Here is a 22459-nt window from a genome sequence, read left to right as displayed (position 1 = left end):
CATTTGATCTCTCTGGGGCTTGCTTTCCTGTTCCAATCCCATACCAAGTCTTTTCAGGTGGGCACATGAAAATGTGTTCTCCTCTCTGCTCCTAAACTGTTTTTAACCTCCAGGGTAACTGAAAAGCATGCCCATTCTCCCTCATCCTATGGATAATGGTATTGAGAGAATTTTTAGGAAGCTGTGGCATGACTTTTTTTTTGGCTGCGCTGGGTCTTTGTTGTGGCATGCTGGCCTTCTCTAGCTGCAGCGTGTCAGGACTTCTTTTGGTGCAAAGCATGGGCTCTAGAGTGCATGGCTCACTAGTTGCAGATTGTGGGCTCTCTAGTTGTGGTGCATGGGCTTAGCCGCCCCACGGCATGTGGGATATGAATTATCCTACCAGGGATCAAACCCATGTCCCCTGCATTGGAAGGTGGATTCTTAACCACTGGATCATGAGGGAAATCCCCTGACCCAATTTTGACCCACATTAACTTTGCCTTAATGAACTTAGGGATGTTCTGAACCTCTCTAAGCTCTGTTCCTGAACGATTTTTCTGAAGAGGCCCAGAAACCAGGCCTCTTCTAGTCTATCACAGGATATAAGAAATGCCTATACTTGGCTCTTCTAGTATCTCTATACTGCTAGCAGTGTATTTGGGGCTTCAGTAAAGAAGTGAAACTACCTGTGGGGCTCTCCTACAGAAGGGTACGGATACTAGTACTGGGGCCAGGGTTATCTCAGCTACTATTTTCTCTCTTCTAGTCTAAGATGGCAGATCACTGGGGCCACAGAGGAGGCCAATATGTTCCTTTAGAGCAATCAGGCTGTTGAACGGCCAAAGCCTTACTGTAAACTAATCCTGTGTTCTTCAGAACAACAATAAAAATCATGTAGAGCTAACAGTTATTAAATGCTTACCATGTGCCAGGCCACTATGCTAACATTTTATATTTCCATGACTGAAATGTTGTATAGAATTCTTACCAGGGCTATTATATAAAAAATGACTGACATCTATTCAAATTCAAAGATACAAACATTAAGATTCTTAGCAAATGGAAAAAAGAAACTTGACTTAATATATCTTCAAATTTCACTGGATTTAAATATCATCAGAGAATCAAATCTCATATAATTAAAGAATATTATTATTATAAATATTTTTCATTAGATTTTCTAGTGAAAAACATCCCCACTCAACAAATGGACACATGGAATAAGAGAATGTGTGAGAAGTACATGCAAATATGTAGATTAGTCAGAAACAGCAAGATTTTTGGCTTCTATTGAAACTTTTTTGATTAAAATTGTCTCAAGTTTAATGGTATCCATAAAACCAAATATCTATAGTAAACCTAGAAAAGAAGTTTACCTTTTATATGACTTATCAGCAGAGAAATAGTACAAATCTATTTCGGGACAGGAGGAAAAATAATGTAACTCACGTGACTATTAGCTTGGGGCTGATTCCTATAACTTTTCATTATTTCTTGAAAAGTTCTTTCTTCTTTTGTTACCTAAGGAAAATAAAAACCTCATTCATCAATTGCTTTTAAAAGAAAAATGGCTCTAAACAAAAACTTCAATTACCAGTTGGCACTGAGAGCAGTCTTGCAGAAAGCTATTAACCCCAGGCCACTCCATAACTAAAAACCACTACCATTTATGACTTCTACTACCTTAAAAGTTCAGGCTTTGTGGCCTGTGGGAACTCAGCAGATAGTTTCATTAATCAAAAGCACTAAGATTGTTATGGTATAACTCTACTGAAAATGTATTTTTTTTAAACCACAAAATGCCTTTCTTTATAAAAAAGAACATAAGAAAACTCAGATCTGCTGACTCTCCTGTAGTCTTCAGTTTTATTAGTTTTTACGTATTTATTTAAAAGTGGATATAGGCAACATTCCATAAAAAATAATTCAGAATAATGATACTGAAGATGATCAAGGATCTCAGAAAAAGAATGGAGGCAAGGATCAAGATGATGTAAGAAACGTTTAACGAAGACCTAGAAGAACTGGAGAACAGAGATAAACAATAAAACATCTGAAATGAAAAATACACTAGCAGAACACTGAGGCGGAAGAGCAGATAAGTGACCTGAAGACAGAATGGTGGGAATCACTGCTGTGGAAGAGAATTTATAGGGGTGGTCTCAGAAGGAGAAGAGAGAGAGAAAGGATATGAAAAAAAGTTCAAAAAGATAATAGCTGAAAAACCTCCCTAACATGGGAAAGGAAACATTCACTCAAGTCCAGGAATTGCAGAGTTCCAGGCAGGATAAATCCAAGAAAGAACATGCCAAGACACACACAGTAATCAAGTTGACAAGAATAAGACCAAGAAAAAATATTAAAAGCAACAGGAGAAAAATGACAACATACAAGGGAACTATAAGTTTATCAGCTGATTTCTTAGCAGAAACTCTACAGGCCAGAAGGAAGTGTCATGATACATTTAAACTGATGAAAGGGAAGAACCTACAATCAAGAATACTCTACCCAGTAAGGTGTTCATTCAGATTTGACAGAGAAATCAAAAGTTTTATGGACAAGTAAAAGCTAACAGAACTCAGTACCACCAGACCAGCTCTGCAACAAATGCTAAAGGAACTTCTCTAAATAGAAAAAGCTACAACTAGAAACAAGAAAATTACAAATGGATACGCTCACCCGTAAAGGCAAACATACACAAGCACACACAAAAGGTAGGAAATTATCCATACACAAATATGATATCAAAACCAGCAATTATGAGGAGATAATACAAATGCAGGATATTGGAAATGCACTTGTAAAGATGAGGAACTTAAAACAATCTTGTTTCTACATAGATTGCTATAGCAAATCCTCATAGTAACCAGAAATCAAAAATCTACAACAGATAAAAAGAAAAAGGAAATGAAACACAACACTAAAGTTAGTCATCAAATCACAAGAGAACAAAAGAAAAAGGGAACAAGAAAAAAATGTTTTGCCACTCTGTCTCTTAATTTTTTTGTATTTTCTATCTCTATGTGATACATTGCTTTTTCATTTCCACAGATCTGTATTCTAATCTATTGAGTCTTTTTGGGTTGGAATTTTGTTTCCATCCAAATTTCACTGGGTTTCCATTCCAAGTTTCCTTCAGTTCTTTTTGACATCTTTTGGGTCCTTTTTATTTAAAAATTTTTTTTAATTTTTGGGTCCTTTTTAAAGTAACTTGGTCTTTATTCATAAAATGAATTTTCTTGTATACACTAAATCCTTTTAAACATATTAACTGCCTACTTTGAGGTCAATAATTTCATTAACTAAAATTTTCAATATCTAACCTGCTCTAAATTTTATCTGTTGACATACTTATATTGATTCATTTCCTTGAATGTTTTATAATTTTTGATTTTTTTAGTTCTACTTTAGTAAGGGTTTTACTTATGTGAATACTGAATGGCTTAAGGGTTGAGTGTTTCATGCCTCAAAGCAGTTTGCTTCTGCTGGGAAACCCAGCGGTATTATCAGTTCTGGGACAACTTTGGGTTTTGTTGTCATTAGTGTTCGGACTTCGGAGATTCTTTCCTTTTTTTTTGGCCTTGCTGTATATCTTACAGGATCTCAGTTCCCACCAGGGATTAAACCAATGCCCTCAGGAGTGAAACCATAAAGTCCTAACCAATGGACTCCTGGGTAATTCCCTGGAGATTCTTAGAATGGTAAAATAAATGAAATATGCATATAGGTGTGGTTTTAAAAGTGGAAAGAGAATACAAATATAAAGCATTATTGGTATGGATGCCAATGTAGCATGTGACTATAAAAGGGGAATAACTATGTGGTCTTTTGTGTTGTATTTATCTAGTGGTTCCGGAATAAATGCATAAAAATTGTAACCATAGAAGGAAATTAACTCTCTAAATTAGAAACCCATGGCTGGTTTTTAGAGTTCTGGTATCCTTAAGAGAAATAATTAAAAAATAGTAATAACTTAAAAAAAGGTTAATTAACAATATTTATTAATACATATTTTGTATAGAGATTTTAAAGAGGCAATGTGAAAAGGAAGTCACAAATGAGTTCGAAAACATGTCCTTTGCCTCAAGAAGCTGAAAAATTAGGTTGTAACATGCTCATCTGCTAGGATCTGTGGCCAATATGATCAAGACCAAAGTTACAGATGAATGTTATAGACACATTAGAATTTTTAAAACAAGAAAGATATGCCATTTTATGACTTAAAACATGTTGTAGCAACCAGAAAATAAAATGCTCTTCTGAGGTAATGGAATAAATCACTAAAAAGGAATATAGTATAGAAGCTATTTTACATCAAATTATGAATCAGGAGATCACAGCCTGTCACTAATTGTGTAATTTTGGCCAAGTTACTTTCAGCTCTGAGTCTCTGTTACTCACTTAAAACGTAATGATCTAGAATTATTACTTTAAAGTATAAGATTAGAGGTGTTACAGGGGTGGAGATGGAAATGGTTCTCTATTAATAGTGTGGAGAACCACTTTACTACAAATGGCCTGCAATTGCATTAGCTGGAATTTACCACCTAATTAATGAAGGTGGGCACTGTTGGCTTATAGCACTTAAGGTAAACTAATGAATGCAACAGATTTTCACCTCATGCTTCAAATATAGGTAAGGACAGCAAGGAGCTTCCCCCACCTTATACATTACCTTTGCCATGATATAAAAGGCACAAAGGAGGAGCTGATCCAAATGTCTGTCTTTCATCAGATCAGGACAGTGAACTAAAGTGAATTCAAAACATGTCCATATCTTCCTTCTTAACTCATTTGAAACATCCAGTTTTAAACATAAATCACGTAAGCGTACACTTGCCAAATGATAGACCTAAGACGAAACATAGCACATTGATGCAAAAAAACAAGTCAATAATTTCTCAAATTTATGTCTTACCATGAAGATGGGCTTTTGGTCAAGATTAATAAACACCTAAGGCTGCTGATGCATTAAATTACATAAAATACCTATTTTACAGTATCAGTTCACTGCTGTGGCTAAATAAAATATATTAAAACAAAATTCTCTTTGTAAAACTAGCCTAAACAATTTTTGGGAAAAGATGCTTTGTGCTATTCTATCTATGCTGTGAACTATGTAAAGTGATAAATACTAAAACTAAATGGCTTGATTTATGAGCATTATGACCATTATAAATATATAACTTTTTAAGAAATCAGAAGTCTCTTTTTTTGGTTCAGGTAAAATGGCTAGAAAGCCTAAAATGTCACATAATACACTAAAATGTTTGACTTCAAAAATGACTCTGAGAGCAAAATCATTAAAAAAATTCCCCTATATTCTACATTGTTTTTATGAGCACATGAAAGGAATGTTAAGTAAATGAGACACCAGATTTTACTGTTGATGTTTATTGAGATACAACTGACATAAAACATTATTAGTTCCAGGTGTACAACATGATTCACTATTGACACATACTGTGAAAAGATCACCACAATAAGTCAACATCCACCACATACTTATAATTTCTTTTCTTGTGATAAGAACTTTAAAGATCTATCCTGTTAGCAACTTTCAATATGCAATATGGTGTTATTAACTATAGTTACCATGCTATACATTATAGCCCCATGATTTACTTATATCTTCCAGTTTGTACCTTTTGACTCCCTTCATCCATCCATTTCACCCACTCCCTCGCCCCTAGCAACGACTAACCTGCTCTTTGTATTTATGAGCTTGTTTTTTAGATTCCACATATAAATGAGATCATGTAGTATTTGTCTGTCTCTGTCAAGTTGTTTTTAAACATATCAGAGTAAATTCAGTTCAATGTAAATTCAGTTCAGTTTAATCTTTTATATACAGAGTCTTTGTATGAACTGATACTAATGAAAATGACTCAAAGGTCCTGAAAGATTCTAAAATGATTTCTGATCATTCAAAAAGCATTCTGTTTTGTTATTTTAAGAATTGGTAACCTTACTGTGATACTCCTAAACTAGACTATTCTGTTTGAACTAAGGCTTTAAATCTAAACATTCAGGAGAAAAAATAAAAGAGTAAGGCATTCTTTACATCAAAATATCTTTTGAGAGGGAAAAAAATTTACAAATTAGAGCTTTAAAATTAATTTTAACTACCTAATACACTAATCTGATAGAGAGATAAAGCTGACTCCAAAGCCACCAGTGATTCATTTTATAACAAACTCATTCTCTGCATTCCATCCCTTTGTTTCTGGTCTAGTTGGTCAAGAAATAAATAGGAACCACTGGGGTCAGAGCAGTGGGAAACATGCTGGAACTTTACATTCATGATAGGAGAAGATAACAGATATAGCCCCAGCTAGAAGGATTAGGTACTACTACTTGTTAAGTATCTTTTACAAAGCTAACCCAATGACTTCTCTGAAGCTAATCTGATATACATCCTCTGAAAGGCTGCTAATTCTAACAAAAAATTCATAGTAAATTCTATTCAGGCATAGGACACCCAGTATCACACTGAGTTCAGCATGGATAACAGCTGCAATTTACTCAAGAAATGGTTATTTTGAACTCATTATTAGATATGAACATCTCAATTCCCTTTTAGAATAAAACTTTTTTTAAGCTTCTAAGTAGGAGAAGGCAGTGGCAACCCACTCCAGTACTCTTGCTTGGAAAATCCCAAGGACGGAGGAGCCTGGTAGGCTGCAGTCCATGGGGTTGCTAGGAGTCAGACATGACTGAGCGACTTCACTTTCACTTTTCACTTTCATGCATTGGAGAAGGAAATGCCAACCCACTCCAGTATTCTTGCCTGGAGGATCCCAGGGACAGGGGAGCCTGGTGGGCTGTCGTCTATGGGGTCGCAGTCGGACACGACTGAAGCGACTTAGCAGCAGCAGCTTCTAAGTAAGCTATAATTAAATGAAAGGAAATGGACAGGCTAGATTCTGAAATAAATTCAGAACTAAAAATTTATAAAGCCTTATTTCTGTCAATCTTAGATTCATTATCAAAGGCAGCAATTTGTTATTTTGAAAATTAAAAACAGGAAATGAATGGGGGAAATACTACATTTGTAACTCTCCTTTAAAAACAGGCATTACGCACAAGTGGGCAGGAATGGGGATGGTGAGATAGAGTAGAAAAGGTAGTGGGAGGTGGAAAAAAGAGCACATGTCTCAAGAAATATTCTAAGAAAGACTAGATAGAGGAAATAAATTTGCATCAAAAAATAATCTGAAAAAGAAATGAATTTCTTAAAAATTTTAAGCCTTAAACTCTAATCACAATGAGAGAAAGAAACAAAAAAACAGTGCCTTTTTTTTTCATTTACAATTTTTAAGAATGGGCTAGATAGCTACTAGTTATAGAGTGGACTGGAGAGATATCTCCCAATTCTGGGATTTATTTTACAGCAGCAGCATGTTTGGCTACAAATATCTGATTAACATGTCTGTCTTATTAGAAGCTTGAAGGTACTTATAAAAGCAAGGCAGGATAGAAATTGTTTCTACATTAAATCTCTGCATTAATACTAAAACAATTTAGGGATTATAATGACTAGTCAAATCTTACAGGTAACAAATGAGATTTATGATAAAAATTGTGTAGACTCCCCACAGTATCCCCAAAATCTTAATAATAAATCTTCAGTAATTTAAACTTATACATAAGATCTAAGATGTACTTGTGCCACAATAAACTCAATCTAAAGTGGCTCAGATGGTAAAGAATCCGCCTGCAATGTGGGAGACCTGGGTTTGATCCCTGGGTTGGGAAGATCCCTTGCAGAAGGGAACAGCTATCCAAGCCAGTATTTTGGCCTGGAGAATTCCATGGACAGAGGAACCTGGCAGGCTACAGTCCATGGGGTTGCAGAGTCAGACACGCCTGAGCAACTTTCACTTTCAATTTTCAAAGCAATATAACACAGTGGAGTTCCTGTAAATTCCAACTGCTTTCTTAAAGTTATGCAAATGAAGTTGGCAAGAAACCTAAGTCATATCAGGAAATGGAATCAAATTCTATGAACTTGAGTCCAAACACAGCTCATCAAGATCATAATGTTCTTTTAAGTGAAAGTGTTAGTCACTCAGTCGTGTCTGACTCTTTGCGATCCCATGAATTGCAGCCCACTAGGCTCCTCTGTCCAAGGAATTCTCCAGATAAGAATATTGGAGTGGGTTGCCATTCCACTCCAGTTGGCAACCCACTCCAGTGTTCTTGCCTGGAGAATCCCAAGGACGGGGGAGCCTGGTGGGCTGCTGTCTATGGGGTCGCACAGAGTCAGACATGACTGAAGCGACTTAGCAGCAGCAACAGCAGCAGCCACCATGGGAAATAGTATGGCAGTTTCTCAAAAATTAAATTTAGAATTACTATTCCACTTCTGTTTATACCCAAAAGAACTGAAAGCAGAAATTTAGATATCTGCACATCAATATAACAGCATTACTCACTCAAAATAACCATAAGCTACATGCATGTGCTAAGTCGCTTCAGTCTTGTTCGACTATGTGCCTCCGTATGGACTGCAGCCCACCAGGCTCCTCTGTCCATGGGATTCTCCAGGCAAGAATACTGGAGTGGGTTGCCAAGCCCTCCTCCAAGGGATCTTCCCGACCCGGGGTTGAACCTACGTCTCTTCTGTTTCCTGCGCTGGCAGGCAGGTTCAGAAACAACTCAAATATCCATCTACAGATGAATTGATAGACAAAACATGGTATATTCATACCATGGAATATTAGCCTTAAAAAGGAAGGAAATTCTGACACATGCAAAAATGTGGATAAACTGTGAAGACATTATGCTAAGTAAAATAAGCCCACCATAAAAGGACAAAAATTGTATAATTTCACTTTCATGAGGTACCTAGAGTAGCTAAAGTCATAGAGACAGAAATTAGAATGATGACTGGGGGTTAAGGGGAGAAATGAGGAGTTACTCTTTAATGGGTACAGAATTAGTTTAGGAAGATGAAAAAGTTCTCAAGATGGACAGTGGTGGAAGCTGCACAACAACGTGGATGTACTAATGATACTTAGCTGTACACCTAAAAATGGTTAGAACAGTAAATTTTATGTATATTTTACCACGTACAAAAAAAAGGCCAAAGCTGTCCTGTTACTCAATCTTTATTGTACTGATTAAAGGAGATCTTTTTAGATGCTATAAAAACACATACCTTTCTATAAAACAGTGCTAAGGACCCAGTTCTCTTTGGTTTGCTTATTCCAATTGGATGTACCTCTTGTGCTTTGGTCAAATGGGTCTGCTTTGGAGAAGCACCAATTAATGACTGAGCTGTAAGTGATACAGGACTCTCAACTTTGGACTCCTGAGTTGTATTCATGGAAATTGGTATCAGTGTGATCTCTCCAGCATCATTTGCAATACCTGAATGTACAAGCAAGAGTTCTTAGTTTTAGAAATGTGTCCCAGAAAAGTTGTCAATACTTCTTTCTTGGTTCGTTCCTTCTTCCTTCCCTCCCTCTTCTTGTTTACTATCTATCTGTGCGAAATGTTAGAAGAAGAAAGCCACAAAAATACTAATTCTAGGTTATGATATTCTTGTTTCCTATTTCTGCTCTGAAACAATAATACTGTTCTCTTTTGTGGTCTAAAGGAGATGTTTTTAAACACTAAACAAAATTTTTGCTCAATGCACTCATTTGTAAAACTCAGGTAAAATAAGTCCTAACAAAGAGAGTAGTAAATCCATAAAATACGAAAATTCAAAAAACTGTGCAGGTATACCTCAGAGTTTATATTAAGAGTTTGGTTCCAGAGAACCACAATAAAGTGAATATCATAATAAAATGAGTCACATGAATTTTTTGGTTTCCGAGGCATAAAAAAATTATGCTTTTGCTATACTGCAGTCTATAGGGTGTGTTATGGGCATTATGTTCAAAAACTGTATGTACCTCAGTTAAAAAATACTTTGTTGCTAAAAAAATGCTAATCATCACACGGCAACACAAGGTTGCCACACATCTTCAATTTGTTAAAAAAAAAAGAAAAAAGTTATCTGTAAAGTTCAATAAAGCAAAGTGCAATAAAATGAGGAAATAAAATGAGGAAAGCCTCTATACATTCAAAACAAAACTAAAGGGGCAGTGTTACTATTCTGTATAACAGTATAATGGTAGATATGTGTCATTAGACATTTGCAAAATTCATATAATGTACAACACCAAGAGTGAACACTAACGTAAACTATGGACTTAGAATGATAATGATGTGACAATGAAAGTTCATCAGTTGTAATACATGAGCTAGTCTGGTGCAGGATATTGATGGCAAGAAAGGCTCAATTTTGCCATGAACCTAAAACTACTCCTAGAGGAAAAAAAATACAGGTTCAGGAGAAAATACAGGAGTAATAAGACCATGTGATATAATTCAGTAAGACATTTCTTAAATTTTTATCCATTTCAAAAAAAAAAATGCATCAAAATATTACCATGCAATGGGATTGTAACTTTATGTCCTGTTGTCCCTGCTACTATGGCTGTGGCCATTGTCAGAAGACTATGCCCGGGTGAAATTGATATATTTTCAGCAGTGATGCTTGAAGAAGGAGCAATTTTCAATTTTGTTCCTTCTGTAATGATCCTGTCCATAAGTATTTCCTTTGGGGGGTCTTCCCCAAAAAGTCTTCTCTTAGCACTCCCAGCAGTAGGAGAACTGTAGCGTTCATGGACAGAAATCGGAGACAATGGTTGCATATCTAATAAAGAGAAAAATTTTAACAGTTTGACTTGTATTTCAAACAGAAAAAATCAGGTTTACTCACTCGTTCAACAGATACTGAGTTGTGCTATACTTGTGCTCAATCACTTCAGTCGTGTCTGACTCTCTGCAACCCTATGGACTGTAGTCTGCCAGGCTCCACTGTCCATGGGATTCTCCTGGCAAGATTTCTGGGGTGGACTGCCATACCCTCCTCCAGGGATCTTCCCGACCCAGGGATTGAACCCGCATTTTCTGTGTCTCCTGCACAGACACTCAGTGTCTCTTTAACACTGAGCCAACAGGGAAGCCCTAGATACTGAGTTACTATGCTAAAATAACAGCCTCTGTCCTCATGCAATATCAAATCTAGTGGGAGAGAGAAGAATGAAATAAATCTTAAAATTACAATAGCTAACCTCCCTAGTTTCTTAAACCTCTGCCTATGTTAAAGAACCAAAATATTATGGGGAAAGTAGAAGCTGAGAGGTAGAATACAGTGACTGTTAAATTAGAAAAGTAGTCCAACTTACTTCTGTCCCCTCCTGATAAAAAGGAAAAATCAGTGATTTGGTTCACAATTTTCTCTCTTCCCACATATCTACACTTCAAACAGTTTAAGGCAGTAGCTGTGGCTTTCTGATTTAGTAGACACAGAATCATCTTTTACAAACCCACTAAAAGATGAAGATGAGCAGAAGTGTTATGACTGTTTAATTTGAGGCATTAGTGTGTAACAGCCATGTCATCTATTTTCAAAACATGTTTATAAGGTAGAAAAATCACCTCTGGTAATAATTTGACAACTCTCTGGATTTCTGAGGTAACTGGGGAAATAGTTATGGTTTAATAAAAATCTCTTCTTAATTCTGGGGGTTATGAAAGCAGCTCTGACTTTCAGCCTTAGCAAACAAGTGGGAAGTTCTATTGTAGCCCATTGCCCTTAACAGAAGTCTACCTTTATGTCTTATTTCTAAGAAAACCGATGTAGTCCTTGAAGCTAAGTAGGAATGTTCAGAGCTGACATTTCAAGGGGGAAAATGCATGTTATAACCACCAAGTTAGCAGCAAACCCCTTGAAATGATTCTTTGCCTAGCACAGTATTGGAAAAGCTGCAGTAGACATTCAATAAAAATTTAGTAAGTATACAAATTAATAAACTGTATTTTCCCCCACTACAGTCAAGGCTCAATATTATTGTTTTCTAAGGATTTTCTATTATTTGACTCTCTTGCATGAACCCCTACAAGAAAATAACTTTTTCTTCTAATTATAAAAATAATATATTACCTGAATGCTCACATCAGTGTTATTCATAAAAGCCAACAGGTAGAAATAACCCAAACGTCCATCAGTTAAGTTCCTACTTTCTCTGTTGTACTAGGAGTTGAACTTAATCTCACTTCACTGCAAAATCCCACTGCCATATAATAGGAAGGAACCTTTATTGCAGGTTAGTCACTAAAGGGATGTTGCCTATAAGCTTAAATTATCCATAATGGCCCATCTCTGGGAACCCTGCCTCTCGGGTAATGCATATTAAGCTCAAAAACCTTTGCTCAGGGTTTCCTAGGTGGCTCAGTATTGAAAGAATCTGCCTGCCAATGAAGGAGACATAGAGAGGCTGGTTTGATTCCTGGGTCAGGAATATCCCCTGTAGAAGGAAATGGCAACCACTCCAGTATTCTTGCCTGGATAATCCCATGGACAGAGGAGTCTGGAGGGCTATAGTCCACAGGGTCACAAAGAGTTGGACCCAAGTATTATTTAGCCATAAAGAGTAATGGAAGTGCTGACACATGCTACAACATATATATACCTGAAAACATGCCTGAAAAAGAACCAATCACAAAGGTCACATATTATATAGTTCCATTTATATGAAATGTCTACAATAGGCAAATCCATAGAGACATAGATTAGTAGTTGCAGGGTCTTGGTAGAGGGGCAAATAAAGTGTGATTATTGGATACAGGAATTCTTTTGGGAGTGATAAAAATGTTCTGTAATTAGATGGCATGTATACAATGGCATATATACAACTATGGTTGTATAGTCTTGTGAATTTACTACAGACCTGTTAATTGCATACTTTAAAAAGGTGAATTTTATGGTATGTGAATTATATTTCAGGTTTTAAAAGCTCACTGAAAAATTCAAACAACACCAAAAACTATAAGGAAAAAGTTAACATTTAAAATCCCACCATTGAGAGAAAATCATTTTAGTGACCATTCTTCATGATCTTAGTTCTGAGATCTCTAGCTAGGCTGCACACACACAGTGCCAGTCATTCAGTCACGTCCAAGTCTTTGCAAAGCGATGGAGTGTAGCCTGCCAGGCTCCTCTGTCCATGGAATTCTCCAGGTAACACACACACATATAACATAAATATATAAATTATAGTCAGATACATATATGCTACACACAAAGTTCATGCTTTGTACAGTTAAAGTATACATGAATTTCAGTTACCACAACATAGTTAAATTAACAAAAGCCTTAACAAAAAGGTTCAAATTTCAAATTTCTGTTGCCATGGTATATTAACTGTAATTGCATAAACTACAAACTTTTCCCACAAATCATTATGTAAATAATAGATGTGCATCATGATTGGTGACCAATCCTGTCACTTCTTTCAAAGTCTGTCAGTCATGGGTCAGGGCAAATCTGCTGTTCAACTCATGTAGGGCATAAAGCATATAGTTACCTCGCCTCCTTGTTTCCCAGTGATAAATCCACATTTTACAAAAATAAATGAAAGAGGGAACTGTCAAAAAAAAAAAGTGCAACAAAGAAATGAAGAGTAATAATGCTGAAAGTGAAATTAAAATTGTCAGTGAAATTATAGAATAGCTGACCCTAAGAATGTTGACACTGCTGCTGTTCAAGAGATTAGATATACAGCCAGAATAACTGTGTGAAGATGAGACTTATTAATATAAATGCAAAGTTGTTATGATGAACAGCATGAAGACATCCAACAGGAAGTTACAATGGCAAAAAACTTCACTTTAAAGGAACTCGGAAAAAAAATCTCACAACACTCAAAGAGCAAAGGATAAAAGTGTTGAAAGCTGTTCCTTTAGTGTGAAAGGAACATGAAAATTCACCAAGGCACAGGAAAAAAGCTCACTCAGTATCACAAGTTATATACGAAGAAAGTGGCAAGCATCATTATTAAGTTTTTAAAAAACAAAACACTTCCATTCTCAATGTTTCCAAAGTTTTTAATCATAGTATATATTAAGTTGGAGAAGGAAATGGCAACCCACTCCAGTATTCTTGCCTGAAGAATCCCATGGACAGAGGAGCCTGGCATGATACAGTCCATGGGGTCTCAATAGTCAGACACAACTTAGCAACTAAACCAACCATATATTAAGTATTTTTTTTTTTTTTTACTATTTTTTCACTTCTTTGATAAATACCAATAATTGACAGCAAGGAAGTTTTTAGTTTTGACAATTTTTTAAAGGTCATAAAACAGTCCTGATTATTCCTATAGTTTAATGAGGACTGTTTTGCATGCACAGCTTGCATATTTTTGTGAACTTACACTACATGCAAAGCAAGATATACACACACACACACACACACAATTATAGTTCAGAAATGGTTCTTGAGCTACCTTACTAAGTAACCTGAATATTTATTCATCTGAGGTTTCTTCAGGGATATTCTGTGGTCAGAAGGGTTCAACTGATTTTTAAAACTTAAAGAGTTATATAGTCCAGAAGATACACACATCAGTTTGGTACATCACAAGAGAAAATAAAGAAGAATGCACTAAAATTTTCCTACAGTAAGGCTCAAAATAACTATTTTAAGAGTACAGATAAGTAATTCATTAAATGAACTTAAGTATCCCAACAAGTTCTTTGTTCTGCTTTAGGCGTTTTTATATCAAGTCACACATAGAGAAAGAATATAACTTCTGTCACATTTGCAAAGATGAGTACTTAGTTTAAGTAGTTTTCTATTAGCATTGAGGAAAAATTGCATGTATTTATAAAAAGGCCAAAATATGATTTCTATAATAACTGATATTGCAATTAAAAAAAATAATTATATTCAGAATCATAGTGGAAACCTTATTACTTTAATATAAAAAAGTATATAAATAGCCACAAAGGGTATTGGCATAAACATTATTCCCCTTTCAAATCTTTATAAAAAAAATTGGTTTCTTAATAACATATTAGGGCAAAACTTGAAATTTTCTCTAACAAAAAAAGTCTTTGTTATTTTTCCTTTGTTTTACCAATGGTCAACCTACCCTTTCGAAGACTTCCACTGTCAGTCCGAACTTCTTTGACCCTTGGATGCATCAGAGGAGACATTGGCATCATGGGAAGATGTCCCTGTACATTTCCTCCACTTCCTGTTTCAAAATTGTTTGGGAATATAACCTGAAGAAAACAAAGCCCCTCTGCTTTACATACAGATAAACCCACTGATCAAAACATAACAGAAAGGGTAAGAAAAAAGTCTTAACTTTTTTACTGTTTTATTTCCCTTTCTTTCTCTCGTCACAAAATATACCAACTTGTATAAAATGCTCAATAGTTAATATTAAGTTATGTAAAGAGTTCATCTTACTTAACCTTATATCATTTAAGATTACTGACCACTGGAAGTAAACCTATCAGGTGGGCACTACTGTTCTTCACTTAGGGACTGAGAAAATTGAGGCTCAAAATGTGAAATTTGCCTAAGGAGAAACTACTACTAGGTATTAAAGAAATGGCTTCAACTCAAATCCTTTTCCTTCAAGGTCATAGTTTTTTTCATTCCCCAATGGATCCTGTAATAGAAAAATTGATGAATACTGAAGACTGTCCAATTAACCACAGTCTGCTGTAAAGACAACAGAAGCATGGAAGAGAGTATTTAAGAAATCATTTTCTTTTCAGTTCTTCCTAGTCTTAAATAGTTCTTTTAGTAGTTTGAGATTAGGGAAAAATTCAAGATGGTTAATTGAAGTATAAGTAGCCACAAAAAAGCAAAGAAGGATGTAGACAGGAGTCAAAAAATAACACAGAGATGGAGGGAGAAAACTCAATTTCTCATGATACCAAACTGTTCAATGTGCAATTTGAGTGTATTAGGCAGAAGCTTTTGATCTTTTTATTCTAAATACTACTAATGAAAAATGTTTAATTCTTTATGAAATTCTGTATTTGAAAAATTTTAAATGATGAGATTAATTATTTCTTAGCTCTGATACCAAAACTAAGAATAAATAAATTGGACATCATTAAAATTAAAATCTTTTGTTTTTTAAAGGACATCATCAGGAAAGTAAAAAGACAACCCACAGAAAGGTTTTACCAATCATATAATAGATAAAGGAGTATATCTAAAATATGTAAAGAACTCCTATAACTCAATATTAAAAAGACAACCCAAATAAAAAATGGGCAAAGGATCTGAACATATATTTCTCCAAAGACGATATACAAATGGCTGATAAGCACTTGAATCAATGTTGAACATCATTAGCCATCAGGGAATGCAAATAAAACCACAATGAGATAATACTTCATGCCTACTAAGATTGCTAGAAATCAAGAAGACAGATAATAAGCACTGGAGAGGATGTGGAGATATTGGAATCTTTATATACTGATGGTGGGAATGTTAAATGGTGCAGCCACTTTGGAAAACAGTTTGACAGTTCCTCAAAAACTTAGAGTTAGTATATGACCAGCCATTCTACTCCTAGCCATATACTCAAGAAAAATGAAAACATGTCCATACAAATACTTGTTCATGAATGTTCATAGCAGCATTATCCATAGTCAAAAGGTGGAAACACCACCAGTTCATCCACTGATAAATGAATAAACAAAACAGTGTGTGTGTGTATATACACATATTTCCATGCAATGGAATATTATTAAGCCATAAAAAGGAATGAAGTGCTGATACATATAACAACATGGATGAACCTTGAAAATCACTATATTAATAAAAGAAGCCAGTTACAAAGGACCACATATTATATGATTTGCATGAAATGTCCAGAAAAGGGAAATCAATAGAGATAGAAGGTAGATTACCGGTTACCTAGGGTCAGGAAAAAGACAGGTGCGAGTGGCTGTAGGGGTGCAGGTGGTAGGGAAGTGATACCTAAAGTTTTTCTTGTTGAGGTGGTATGTTTCAAAATTGACTGTGGTGATGATTTCACATATCTATGAATATACTAAAAATTACTGAATTGTATACTTATAGGTAAACTATACAGTATGGGATCATGTCTCAATAAAGAGATTTCATAAAATGATGGGATTATTAGCCTTGCCCTAACTCACTTCTTCACAGGTAGGAACTCTGTTTTCAGAAGCCTGGAGAGCCTCCCACAGCGCAGAATCATGACTCCATGCTAAACTCTCCAAAATCTGTTCTTCAATGCTGTTCAGGTGTTTTACCATGTCTCTGGAAAGTCCCTCCTCTGAGCGGATTACCACCTCAATAACCTGGGGAAGAGAAAACAGAGAAAGTAATATGGTCTCAAGTAGTCACTTCTAGACCAGGCTTACATGTATGGCTAGCTCTGGTCTTATTAATGACAGAACCAAGAACATTTTGAATCATAATTCTGTGGCTTATTAATATATTTTAATTTATAAAGAAGTTTTAAAGATCTTAAAAATACTTTCACATACATTTCTGGTTTTCATGTTTTATTCTGTATATGGAAAACTGAAGCAATGATAGGTAAAACTGGTCAATAGTCCAACAGTAGAAGTCAGGTCTTGGGTTTCCAAGCCAGTGCTATTTTGAATTCGATTTCCTTTCTCAGACTATTCTTCCCAACAGCTCATGAATAACATATATAAAAGGAAATTTGCCTTTATACACTATAGTTACATTTTAATAAGAATATTTGGGCTTCCCTGGTGGCTTACACGGTAAAGAATCCACCTGCAATGTGGGAGACCTGGGTTCGATCCCTGGGTCGGGAAGATTCCCGGGAGAAGGAAATGGCAATCCACTCCAGTATTCTTGCCTGAGAATTCCGTGGACAGAGGAGCCTGGCAGCTACAGTCCATGGGGTTGCAAAGAGTCGGACATGACTGAGCAACTAACTTTCAATAAGAATAAACATCTAGAGCAAACTCTGAAAGCGTATATACAAAAATATTAACAGCAATTATCATTTATATTAGGATTATAATGTATGATTTTAATATTTACAATTGTATATACTTTTCATTTTTCTTCAGGGAGTATTATTTATGATTAAAAAACTAACGTATTTAACTTCTAGAATGAAAAAAAGGGTGTTACAAATAAAAATGAATTTCTATTAGGTGAGGGCAAAAACTAAACTTTTTCCTCAAATAAAACTACATATATTTCCTAATGGAAAAATCTGAAATACTCACATAAACATTAAATATAGAAAAGCAATTTTCGCCACAAAACTAAAAAGAAGTTAAATTCCACAGTCAGCAATTCAAATGGGTAAGCTTTTCAGTGGTCTGCATTTCTACAACATTAGGCTTGCTTGCTTATCTATCTGTATCTATCTATCTATACCACATAGCATGCAGGATCTTAGTTCCTTGACCCATGCCCCCTGCAGTAGAAGCACAGTCTTAACCACTGGATTGGACCATCAGGGAAGTCCCAAACTAACTTCTCCATAATCAGAAGTTTGAAAGTAACATAGGTGACAAAATATTAACTAAACCACACCAACAAGTATAATAATAGCATCAATCTTAAATTCAGAAATTAGGTAACATTAAGTGTTACTGTAGCTGTGCCCTCTGTGGTTTAGAAGAAAAAGGTTTCAGCAGAAAAAAAGGGAAGAAAAAGGTTTCAGCAGAAAAAAAGGGGAAGTAAGATTTCTCCACAGTAAATTAACTCAAATTTGGGGAAGGAGTGTGATTAATTTTAGATTTTTCTTTCTCCTAGGAGAAAAGAATTTCTGTTCTTCATCATGCCTCTATTTAACAGGATTATGATTTTTCATTCATAATACAGAAAACTCAAAGTTAAGTACTTAGTTCCTGGCCATACTTGCAATTCAGTGATGTCTGAAGCTGTGAGATAGGCTTAGTTTACTGATATTCTCTCTCCCTCTCTTCTTTGTCCTTGATTCCACCCCAAAAGCAGTATGTTTTCAGAATACTTCTGGAAATATTATCCAGACATCACTACAGTTCACTTCTTCATCACTAATACAAACAGAATGTTTATGTGAGGCAAAGCATTAACAAAACTTTGTTCTCATCTCACCTTATAAAAATAAAACGGTCGCAGATTAAGAACCTCAATAATCCAGGGAAAAGTACGAGGTGAGCTGTAGGCAAAGAGCACTATTTCCAAACAACAGGCCATCAAGGAGTGATGAAATATATCCTGCTCTAAAAGAACCTTGGGGAAGAGAAAGACCACAGTTTAATAGGATTTTAGCCTCTGCCATTATATAAAGAGGACTACAGAAACAAGAAAAAATAACTTACGTAAGTTATAAATCATATTATAACTTATCTAAGAGCATATTCCATTCTACTAGATTAATATAGATAAGACTCCAAGTTCTTAAACTGATAAAAGAGTTTTCTTGTAAGATATAATCTTGGTCAGTGGTAGATGTTAAATGTAAATGAGGCATAAACAAAAATCTACTTTGAAACTGGAGCAAATAATAAAATAATTAATATTCCCACAAAGAGACAAACATAAGAATTGGCTCCTTTACTTACATGAGTTTTGTGTCACCTGTTTTCTCAACATGAGGGCAGTGTTTTTTAATCAAACACTAAAATCAAAGGTATAGTATATCACAGCTAAGACTTTTTAGAAGTTCAGAGAAAGAAACATTTTACTAAGAAGATAAAGTCCTATTTTACCACTGAGTTTAAAATTTAACATAAGTTTTCAGTTTTATAAATAGTATTTTTGCCATCCTTCTTAAAAATACCACTCCAAATCAACAAAGAGAATAAGAAATAGAAAATACCTAGGATAAAACAAGGAGTTACCTATAACCACAAACTGTATATGTAAACTGAAGGTGGATGAAAGAATGACAAATTACCCAGCAGAAAGCAGGATGGTCAAACATAAGGGCCTGACTAGAGACATTTAAGTGAATTTGCTCCATACAACCTGAGAAAAACACAGCAACTGAAGGCACAGGCAGAATGGAAAGTAGAGGTTATTAGGCAGGGGCTGACATGGATGGGTGATCTGCAAGTTCACAGTATTAACATAGAACTCTTCAGGTTCCCACACAACATCCACTCTAAGGAATCAGATGATAGGCCTCTAGTCTAGAGAATTAGTCTCTACAAAAACTGAACTAGAGAGAATCAGAGCTCAGAACACCAGGTATAGAAGAGACTGTGGTTTTAGGTGAAAGCCTGCAGACTGAATTTGAGACCAACTTTCCCTTCTGTGTTCTGCTCCATAACACCAATAGCCAGGCAAGAGATTAGCAGATACTTCTCTAGACAAGTCAAAATACTCCAGATAAGTTTTAAAGACACCAACAGTTGAGGGTCCCTATACTACATGATCACTCGAGGCTTCTGGACTTTTATTCTCACTCTTGTGCACAAGAGTTTTGACCCAAACTGTTTTATCGACATAAGGGTTTATTAATGTCTCATTTTTAGTGACTCATTCAAAAAGTAGACATTTGAGGAATTCCTCCAATTGAAAGACAAGGGTATAACCTAACATTTGAGGAATAATCCAACATTCAAGGAAAGACTCCCATATTGAGATTCCAGAAAGTAAAAACAGGTCACGTACTAAGACAAAGAATTAAAATGCCCCTGGACTTTTAATTAGCAATCCTGGGATCTAGAAGATAATGGAGCAATGCCTTCAAAATCAGAAAAGAAAATGATTGTCAATCTAGAATCCTATATACAGACAACTATTAATCAAGTATGAGTTTAAAATAAAACATTCATGCAGTTTTGAAAAAGAAATTTAAAGCAAGGTAAGGTTTCCACACTTAAGTCAATAAAATGTTTATAACAGTGGATTGTGAAATTATGTATGTATAGTGTAATACCTAGAGTAACCACTAAAAAAAATTTAATACAAAGGTATACACTCTGAAAATGCTCAAAGTAATCCATGGGAAGGTAGGAAAAAGAAAACAAACAACAAAACAGAAAACAAAAAATAAAATAGTAGATTTATGCCCTTAACATAGAAACAATTAAATGCAAGCTAATATCTGTTAAAAGAAAGACCCTGACATAGTATACAGAACAACGTGACTCAACTATACACTGCCTACAAGAAACTAATTTCAAAGGATGATACAGGTAGAATGAACGTAAAAGAGTAGAAAAATATATATAGGCATACCAGGTTCTAGACCACTGCAATAAATATGCAATAAAGCAAATACCACAGTAACGTGAGTCACACAAATTATTTGGTTTCCCAATGCATATAAAAGCTGTTTACACTATACTATAGTCTATTAAGTGTATAATAGCATCATGTCTAAAAAAAATTTACAAATACTTATTACTAAAAAATGTTATCATCTGAGGCTTCAATGAATCGTAATCTTTTTGCAATAAAACATCAAAGATCACTAATCACATATCACTATAATAAATACAATAATAATGAAAAAGTTTGCAATACTGCAAGAATTAGCAAAATGTGACACAGAGAAATGAAGTGAGAAAATGTTATTAGAAAAACAGCACCAACAAGCTTGACACAGTGTTGTCACAAACTTTTATTAAAAACTCTCTATCTGTGAAGCACAAAAAAGTGAAGCACAATAAAACTACATATGCTTATATCATACAAACATTAACCAAAAGAAAGCAGGAGTGGCTATATATAAACATCAGCCAGATGCCTTCAGAACAAAGACAATTACCAGACTCAAGAGAGGGATATTCTGTCATAATAAAATGATTAATTCACCAAGAAGACAGTAACCTCAATGTCTATGCATCAAACAGCAAAGCTTCAAAATATATGAATTAAAAAAAAAAAATCTAACAGAACTGAAAGGAGAAATAGATAGATTTAGTTTCATTTGGAAACTTCAATACCCTTATCTCCTCTCACTAACTGACAGGACTAGACCAAGAATTAGCAAGGATATAGAAGAATTTAACAATACCATTAACCAAAAAGACAGAATTGACATTTACAGAACACTTCACCCAAATACAGCACACATTTTTTTTAAGAGCCCAGAACATTCACCAAGATAAACCATTCCTGTGTCATAAAATAAACCTCAACAAATATAAACGAAATGAACTCACAGAGTATTATAAAAGTATAGATAGGGAAAACAAATTAGTGGCTAAAGAAAGCAAGTGTCACTTAAAAAGGAGTAACATGAGGGAGATCTTTATGATGACAGAACAATTTTGTATCTTCATTTTGGTGGTGGTTACCTCATCTACGCATGTGATACAATGGTAAAGGGAGCGACATACATTGTTCCAACTTCCTGGTTTTGGTATCATACTATATAAAATGTAACCACTGGGGACAAATGAATACATGAGATCCTTTGTACTACTTTTGCAACTTTCTGTGAATCTATAATTATTTCAAAATAAAAAGCTGAAAATTTACTTCTTTCTTAGGAGATTATGGGAGCCTATGCTCCATCAAATATTAGTAAATCGTGAAAAATAAAAACATGGAATCCAGTAAAAATGGGGAACCAACACAGAAGAAAGCTTCCAGGGTGCAAACACAAAGAAATTTTATTTTAACAGTTAAAGCAGCACCCCCAAA

At 35.0% G+C, this 22459-nt stretch overlaps 1 protein-coding gene across 1 annotated transcript in view; it reads right to left on the bottom strand.

Annotated features, from left to right (window-relative positions):
* Positions 1–22459, bottom strand: part of RBL1 (RB transcriptional corepressor like 1) — a 60434-nt gene that overhangs the window by 16937 nt on the left and 21038 nt on the right. The window contains exons 12-18 of the mRNA XM_027558600.1: positions 18953–19090; positions 17017–17181; positions 14979–15111; positions 10427–10693; positions 9146–9357; positions 4658–4834; positions 1432–1503 (exon numbers count right to left, since the gene is read on the bottom strand). Of these exons, the coding sequence (XP_027414401.1) occupies positions 1432–1503; positions 4658–4834; positions 9146–9357; positions 10427–10693; positions 14979–15111; positions 17017–17181; positions 18953–19090 (1164 nt within the window). The remainder of the gene's footprint in view (positions 1–1431; positions 1504–4657; positions 4835–9145; positions 9358–10426; positions 10694–14978; positions 15112–17016; positions 17182–18952; positions 19091–22459) is intronic.

The sequence above is a fragment of the Bos indicus x Bos taurus genome, chromosome 13 (assembly GCF_003369695.1).
Source record: "Bos indicus x Bos taurus breed Angus x Brahman F1 hybrid chromosome 13, Bos_hybrid_MaternalHap_v2.0, whole genome shotgun sequence".
Classification (NCBI taxonomy): Eukaryota; Metazoa; Chordata; class Mammalia; order Artiodactyla; family Bovidae; genus Bos; species Bos indicus x Bos taurus.
The sequence above is the reverse complement of the archived record's forward strand: the minus strand, read 5'-3'. Positions and strand labels throughout refer to the sequence as shown.